Source organism: Rhipicephalus microplus, chromosome 1 (genome assembly GCF_043290135.1).
Source record: "Rhipicephalus microplus isolate Deutch F79 chromosome 1, USDA_Rmic, whole genome shotgun sequence".
Lineage (NCBI taxonomy): Eukaryota > Metazoa > Arthropoda > Arachnida > Ixodida > Ixodidae > Rhipicephalus > Rhipicephalus microplus.
The window spans coordinates 115,274,053-115,282,835 of record NC_134700.1 but is presented as its reverse complement, the minus strand read 5'-3'; the positions used below and the strand labels follow the sequence as shown (position 1 = coordinate 115,282,835).

General features: G+C 48.0%; 1 protein-coding gene across 1 annotated transcript in view; it reads left to right on the top strand.

Annotated features, from left to right (window-relative positions):
- Nucleotides 1-3,597: 3,597 nt before the first annotated feature.
- Nucleotides 3,598-8,783, top strand: part of LOC142765645 (uncharacterized) — an 18,036-nt gene continuing 12,850 nt past the window's right edge. The window contains exon 1 of the mRNA XM_075866988.1: nucleotides 3,598-3,615. Within this exon, the coding sequence (XP_075723103.1) occupies nucleotides 3,598-3,615 (18 nt within the window). The remainder of the gene's footprint in view (nucleotides 3,616-8,783) is intronic.

Sequence of the window (8,783 nt, the reverse complement as noted above, 5' to 3'; positions counted from 1 at the left end):
TTAAAGCAGCACTGACCTATTTTGGCATCTTTTTGTCTTCTTTTCTTTAATTAGCTAATGACCCTTGTTTGCTCAAACTTGTGATTGTTAACTATTTCAAAATGGTCTATGCACCAAGTTTTGGTTCCAGAGAGCAAAAAATGAGGCACGACTTAGCTTGATTTTCATGCAGACATATCTGGTTAAGTGTGCCCACAAAACCACGTGCACATGAGCACCCCACCAACAACTCTTTTCAACGAAAGCAATACATCTTTCTGGGACCTTGTAGCTATCATGAGTTCCCAAAAATACGTTGCCGAGTCTAGGATGTCAGCTTTTTCATTGCTGTGTGCCTGTGTATTTCGCTTCTTTCCGCTAAAAAGGTTGGCTAGGAGGCAGTGCCCGCCGGGTTTCTGGCAGCCAACCCGAACTCGTGACGCAGGCGGCAGCTTGTTGTTTGCACAAAACCCAAGAGTGTGTTTCGCGTGCACCGGTGTGGTACGTACTTTAAAATTAATGTCCGATATGTTCTACGATCTATTTTATATCTATATTTTGTTGGTGATGCCTCCGTCTTTCTACACAGACCTTTCACACTAGTCATTAGGCCTCCAACATTTTGTGTTGGTACTTCCTTATGCAGTAGAGATGATAGGCATGATTCGGAACAAGGAAGGAATTGGGTGTAGCCGGATAATTCTGGTTACAGTGTTGAGTGCAATTTCTCTGTAAACCTCTACAGCTTTAAAAATGTAACCACAAAAGCTTCGAATAGAAGATAAAGACTTGTAATTTACGAACATAAATAACAACTAAGCACGCCAGTAGTTTGTTCTTTCAGCATCATCAGTTGCCACAACAGGAAGCCCTACCAGCGGTACCGGACGAAAAAAAAGTAGCTGCCTAGTCATGTGCATAATTACAAGACTGTCGTAGTGGTTGAAAGGTTGTGGAGGATCATAGTGTCATATCATCCTATTTCGGTGAGCGTTGTCATGTTTATATGCTGCAAAGTGAGAAAAAGTTTCATCTATTCGAGTGTAGAATCACGCTATGAAACCTTATGTGGTGAAACTATTCCGACTACCTTCACACCAATGTTTCAAATGGGCGAAGAGCATTTTAAAAATATTAGAGCCTACAAGTACAAAATATTCTTGTATGAAGCAAAGAAAGAAGAGGTATCGGTCGAATTGGAGGCAACAGCAGTATCAGTTTTAACGCTTGTCTTTAGTCCGTAAAAGAAGACGCATGGAGCATAGAAAGATTAGAATAATGTGCATTCATGCTGTAAACGAAAACTGCTGGCGGAAAGAGTACCTCGCCGAACGAATGGTGTGATATGTCTTATCATGTTTAACACTATGTGCGAAAATCCGGTGATATGGTATTTTTGTTGTCGTTCTTTATAAAAAAGCTTGTGCCATTTGAAAGAAGGAAAATTTTGTGTTGCTGAGCACTTTTAGCAGCCCACCTGTTTAAGCTTGGCAGAACCCTACAAGGCGTTCTAAAAATCTCTGGATGATGTGCGCCATAGGCAAGTCCCCCTGCTGCGTGTATACAGCCTGCTGCAGGGCAGAGTACGGACATATTGGAGCAATGGGGAGGGATAAAGAGTGTTGAAGAAAAAGGTTGGAGCTCTGGGTGGCATCGAGTAGAGCCTCGTAACACGCTGTGGGCTAAGGCCAGAAACCATGTACAGGGAGTGCGAGGAAAGAGTAGGCAAATAGCGGAGCAAGGGAGTGGGATAAAGAGCTGTAAAGGAGAAAGCTGGTGCTCTGGCTGGGGCAGAGTAGAGCCTCGTAAAACGCTGCAGGCTAAAGGCCAGAAACCATGTACAGCGAGTGCGTGGAAAGAGTAGGGAGATAGTGGAGCAACGGAGTAAGATAAATAGTTGTAAAGGAGAAGGTTGAAGCTCTTGGTGGGGTGGAGTAGAGCCTCATAAAACGCTTCGGGATAAGGCCAGCAACCATGTACAGCGAGTGCGAGAAAAGAGTAGGGAAATAGCGGAGAAATGAAGAGGGATAAAGAGTGGTGAAGAAGAACGTTGGCACTCTGGGTGAGGTGGAGTAGAGCCTCGTAAAACGCTGCGGGCTAAGACCGGCAATCTGCACAGCGAGTACGAGGAAAGAGTAGGGAGATAGCAGAGCAAGGAGTGGGATAAAGAGTTGTAAAGGAGAAGGTTAGAGCTCTGGATGGGGTTGAGTAGAGCCTCGTAAGACGCTGTGGGCTAAGACTGGCAAACTGCACTACGAGTACGAGGGCAGAGTAGGGAGTGAGCGCAGAAACCGAGAGGGATAAAGAGTGGTGAAGAAGGTTGGCGCTTTGGGTGGGGTGGAGTAGAGCCTCGTAAAACGCTGCGGGCTAAGGCCAGCCACCATGTACAGCGAGTGCGAGGACTGAGTAGGGAGATAGCGGAGAAACAGAGAGGGATAAAGAGTGGTGAAGAAGGTTGGCGCTCTGGGTTGGGTATAGTAGAGCCTCGTAAAACGCTGCCGGCTAAGACCGGCAATCTGCACAGCGAGTACGAGGAGAGAGTAGGGAGATAGCAGAGCAAGGAGTGGGATAAAGAGTTGTAAAGGAGAAGTGTAGAGTTCCGCGTGGAGTTGAGTAGAGCCTCGTAAGACGCTGTGGGCTAAGGCCAGCAACCATGTACAGCGAGTGCGAGGGCAGAGTAGGGAGATAGCGGAGCAAGGGAGTGGGATAAAGAGTGGTGAAGAAGAACGTTGACACTCTGGGTGGGGTGGAGTAGATCCTCGTAAGACGCTGCGGGCTAAGGCCAGCAACCATGTACAGCGAGTGCGAGGGCTGAGTAGGGAGATAGCAGAGAATCAGAGAGGGATAAAGAGTGGTGAACAAGGTTGGAGCTCTGGGTGGGGTGGAGTGGAGCCACATAAGACGCTGCGGGCTAAGGCCAGCAACCATGTACAGTGAGTGCGAGGGCTGAGTAGGGCGATAGCGGAGAAACAGAGAGGGAGAAAGAGTGGAGGCTAAGGTTGGCACTCTGGGTGGGGTGGAGTAGAGCCTCGTAAAATGCTGCGAGCTAAGGCCGGCAATCATGTATACCGAGTAGAGGAAAGAATAGGGAGATAGCGGAGCAACATTGAGGGATGAAGAGTTGTAAAGGAGAAGGTTGGAGCTCTGGGTGGGGTGGAGTAGAGCCTCGTAAAATGCTGTTGGCTAAGGCCAGCAACCATGTTCAGCGAGTGCGAGGAAAGAGTAGGGAGATATCGGAGCAATGGAGTGGGATACGTAGTGGTAGAGGAGAGGTTGGAGCTCTGGGTGGGGTGAAGTAGAGCCTCGTAAAACGCTGCGGGCTAAGGCCAGCAACCATGTACAGCGAGTGCGAGGACAGAGTAGGGAGATACCAGATAAACGTAGAGGGATAAAGAGTGGGGAAGAAGAAGGTGGCCGCTCTGGATGGGGTGGAGTAGAGCCTCGTAAAATTCTACGGGCTAAGACCAGCAACCATGTAGAGCGAGTGCGAGGAAAGAGTAGGGAGATAGTGGAGCAACGGAGAGTGATAAAGATTTGTAAAGGAGAAGACTGGAGTTCTGGGGGGGGGGGGGGATGGAGTAAATCCTCGTAAAACGCTGTTGGCTAAGGCCAGCAACCATGTTCAGCGAGTGCGAGGTAAGAGTAGGGAGAGAGTGGAGCAACTGAGTGGGATAAAGAGTTGTAAAGAAATAGGTTGGAGCTTTGGGTGGGGTGGAGTAGAGCCTCGTAAAACGCTGTTGGATAAGGCCAGCATACATGTTCAGCGAGTGCCACGGAAGAGTAGGGAGATAGTGGAGCAACAGGAGTGGGATAAGGAGTTGTAAAGGAGGAGATTGGAGCTCTGGTTGGGGTGGAGTAGAGCCTCGTGAAACGCTGCGGGCTAAGGCCAGTAATCATGTACTGCGAGTTCGAGGGCTGAGTAGGGAGATAGCAGTGCAACGGGGAGGGATAAAGCAAGGTGAAGGAGAAGGTTGAAGCAACTTCGGCAGGTGACTTGGGCGGCGGTTGTCGAGGCTAGAGGCTGCCTGGACGCCACCCACAATGCTGCTTTGTAATTTTTTAAATAATATTTTACTTTTTGGGCCTTTGACGAATAAAGTTTTGTCACCACCACCAGCTGGGTGAGATGGAAAAGATCTACGTTAAGCGTTGCGGGCTAAAGCCATTACCCGGAATAAAGGAGGCAGGTGAGTGTTAAGCGAAAAACTCTGCTCAACAATGTGGAAATGATGAAGGAAAAGAGGGGGAGTATAGATATCTAAGAGGAGTGAGAAGTCTTGAAAAGTTGGGATTCGAACGCGGGTGGCCAGAGCCTGAAGGCGAGCGTTCCCACCGCTCCGCTTTCTAGACATGGTAGCAGGACATAGATTCATGGATGTCAATGGATGTCATGTTCGTGCGTTTCTATGAATGACAGAACGAGAAAAAAGATTAAACACAGAAAGTAATATGAAAAGGAAAAACAAAGAGGAAGATTAAAAAGAGATATAGAGACAGAAAATGTAGCGAAAGCAATAGTTAAAAAAGTTACACATGAAGATAGTCATCCTTATTCTATAAATGATTAGCGATTCTGCAGCCCAATGGTTAAAACGACGTAGCAGCAAGGTAAGAGAAGTGGGAAATAAAGAAGATAGTAGACAAAGGAAATATCGACAAAGAAACAGATGGGTTCTCGGCAATTGATGGATGATGCCGGTGGTGAAATCGGTGTCCAGCAACTTGCGGAATAAAAAGAAAGTACATCATTGATACAATCGGCATATAGTAAAAGCTTACAAAATCAGCAAATCAGATAATGTTGATGCATTATTTATTCCCGGCCTGAAGATTCACTGTTTAATGACATCAAACTCATGGTAATGCGGTTTTACTGGCACTAATACCTTAATTGGGGCAATCCTCGGTGCGTGCCAAGCGCAAAAAGCACCGTGAATGTGCGACAGGAAAGAGAGAGAAAGGTGGTCGGGGATAACACAAAACTTCGCTTTTAACGTGACTTTCTTCCTCAGATAGCGACCTCGTTTTTGTACGCATGCAAATTGAACCTTTATAAGCGGTATTTTAATGGACGCCGTACGCAAACAATGTCAAAAAAGTTTGGTGGAAGATGTTGAAAATGAAGAGCTCTCAACCGCTGTCTGCAGGCTGACATGAAACTCGCTTGCCACATGATTACGAACGAACGATCAGTGGCCGTTCATTTCAGGGGAGAAAAAACTTCCCGTGACATGCACTTCGTGGTTTTCTTTGGTGGTGGTCGTAAAAAGTGAAGGATGTGGAGCCTGCTTCTCGGTTATACCGAACAATACAAAGCTGCGTGTTCACATTTTCAACAACAAAGCAAGATGACGACTGTTGGCGTTTTTACACAGTTCTTTTGTAAAATAACTGTACAATTTTCGTGTTCACCAAGAAAACAAAGGTATACTTATGTAACAATTATTTATGAATTCTTTTCGTGATGGAGGATTTGCAGGAATGATGATCATTCATCATACCTTCAAATAGCGCACTTTTCCTTGTCACACTAAATCGGTATTAACGAGCTCTCATCGTAGTGTAGCAACGAGGTGGTAAAATATCGTATCGTGATGAGGAAGGAGAGGAAGAAGGAGAGGAGGAGAATGGCACCTCCACCTCCACCCTTTTTACCAGAGCTATTGAGCGATGGGAGTTGCGAAGTGCTCTATTGGATGAGATATTAGGGACGATCACGGATTGTTGTGTTTTCTTTTGAACGAAAATCGGCCGCATATCTGCACGTTACACTGCAATTGTCGTCGAAAGGCTATATAGTCTTGCGTCTGGAGAGAGTGAACAAAACGTTTATTTGATGATCTGCGCAAGAAAGTCGGAGAATGATATTCTGAAGGCGCTGCCTCGGAGTGCCTCGAGCGTGCAGCGGAGGCAAACGAGCGCATCGAGTCACGTCACATGTGGCGTGCGCACCTGTCTTGGAGGCGATAAGGTGTAGAATGAAAGGAGACGGGTAGGTGCCACCACCGTGTCATCTTAGCAAAGCGTTGGAAATACTTTCCTTTCGTGCAAGCGTTGCATTATCAGCGACGCTTGATAAACGCCACGGTCCTTAGAATTATTTATGTATGCCTTTCTAGTATAAAGGCACACATGCAGTATAATGACGTGTAGTTATGGTGCCTCAGATATGGGCAATTATTGTTTTTTAACAGACAATCACACAAGTATTAACGCTAAAACTTGAACATATTGGTGGGCGCTGCGAATAGAGTTTTGCATTTAAGTATCGTTTCGTGTCATTTACCCTAGTATTCGTAAACGCTGATCGACTTGATTGGGGTAGCGCTGGCGGTTCAATAGTTCGGTGTAAGTGCACGTAGTATCGGTGCGGCTTACTGCTCTCCCAAATTTGAGTACGCAGTGCTCGAAATCGTTCAACACTTTTTTCTAAACACACTTAACTTACCGCCGACTTCAATGCAGCACAAACGCGTTTCAAACGCACCGTTCTTGGGTGGTGCCAAGGCAGCAAAAAACGCGCAGACGCATTTCAAACGCGCTGCATTGAAGGTGGTTTGATTTGTGGGGTTTAACGTTCCAAAACCACCATATGATTATGAGAGACGCCGTAGGGGAGAGCCCCGGAAATTTTGACCACCTGGGGTTCTTTAACGTGCACCCAAATCTGAGCACACGGGCCTACAACATTTCCGCCTCCATCGGAAATGCAGCCGCTGCAGCCGGGATTTGAACCCGTGACCTGCGGGTCAGCAACCGAGTACCTTAGCCACTAGACCACCGCAGCGGGGCATTGAAGATGGTTTCAAGTGAAGCTCAAGTCAACGAGCGTTAATGAATACGGGGTTTATGGTTCCGTTAAGGAAGGACAAAGAGACAAGTATACAGACAGACAGACAGACAGACAGACAGACAGACAGACAGACAGACAGACCAAAATTTTTTTAGATGCGGAGCATCTAATACTCGAGGCTTGTAGTGCGGCGCCTTCCGCAAGCTTCCTCCTCCTTCTTCCACCATCTGTGCATCCCTTCCTCCTCTACACACCGCGCGCGCTTCACTCCTCCACTATCTGTGCACCCTTCCTCCTCTACACACCACGTGCGCTTCTCCTCTTCACGAACATTCGCTAGCTGTATAATGTAGCGCGCATGCGCCGTCATGCTTCAAGAACATCGGCAGCCGACGCGCGCGCTTGCGCCGTCACGCTTCGAGAACATCGGCAGCTGACGCGCGCGCATGCACCGTTGCGCTTCTCCCCCTTCTCGAACATTCGACAGCTGACAGTGCATGCGCCGTCGCGCTGTATATATACTCAAGGTCGGTGCTCGCTCGCTCAGTTGCCGCTCGTCGGTTGGTTTGTACGGCGCGTCGACGTCCGAGGTCGCAATGATCGACGTCCCTTCGACCAGCGCCGGCCAAAGTGTTCGCGGAACTGCAACCAAGTCGTCGTCCGAAGACAAGGCAGCGCGGAGAAGTGCTCACGACGCCGAACGTAAACGTCGGCGTCGAGCGGAAGATGCTCAACTTAGAGAACGTGAAGCCGCTGAGAGACGTCAGCGTCGAGCAGCAGCACCGGATTCGGCCGCTTTGAAATGTAAGCGTCGACAAGAGGACCCGGACTTTCGAAAACGAGAAGCCGAGTGCAAGCGTCGGCGACGAGAGGCCGATCCCGATGCTGCCCGCGAGCGCAAGCGCGCCGAGGTAGCGGCGTGGCGCGCCAAGCAGTATGCCACGCCCAACGCTCGCTCTAAGCGCGACTTCCTCGACCGAAGCTTCGGCCACACCTGCAAGGTGTGTGATTGTCTTTGGTTCGATAACAACTTAACTCGGATCGGCAACATTCAGAACAACTCCAAAGCGTTGTCGGTTCTTTGCGATACATTTAACACCCCTCCTACAACCACGTTAACCAATTTAGCCAGCGACCCAAGTAAGTCGCAATTTAACACCCCATTTCACAACCACGTTAACCAATTTAGCCATCGACCCAAGTAAGTCGCACTTCAACACCCCGTTAACCAATTATATGCTCCGCATCCTCCTCAGTGTTCCCCCGAGGGAAGCTGCGGGCAATTTTTTTCCGATGAAGGTCCCCAAGAAAGACTATTGTCTTTAAAAAACAATCTAATGAATGTGCAATAACGTCAGTTCCACGTGCGGCTCTGAGCAGAAGCATGCGCAAAGAACGGTGATGGTTTTACGATGCCACTGCCACATGGTGCGACAATTTGCTGGCCCCTCAAATTACGGCGTATGTTTTCTATGTAAGCCGAGTCGCGTGTAGGTCCGTCATTAGGTTTAACGGCTGTGCAGTGAAGTCACTCATCGCGCACACAGAAGACAAATACGGCGCGATGTTCCGGCGCGCGGGCGGAGTTCTACGCACTACTAGTTCATGCTCAGCGAGATTGCACTTATACAGTGAAGCTGTATATTGCCATAGGTTCTAACAGATGGCGTCCACTAACCAAAGGACATGATGAACAACAGATTTGCAGCGGTAGGCAGATTCCACCAAGACAGCTTTGAGATGAGTGCTATGATCATACACTTCAAAAGTTCACTTTTCAGCGTTCTAATTTGTCATATAAAGGGGCGCGATTACTTTTACCATGCCGACGATCTTTCATCCCTTCGCCGAAACACTCAAAAGTAGTCCTAAAGAACGTTTGAAGGAAACTCACGTACGGTCTTCAATCAGAATGCATTTTGGCCGCTGATAGCAGCTGACTGGTAGCCGTCGACAAAATACTGTTGTGCTTGTTGTTATGCTGCTGACCCTGACAAACTGTCACGTACTA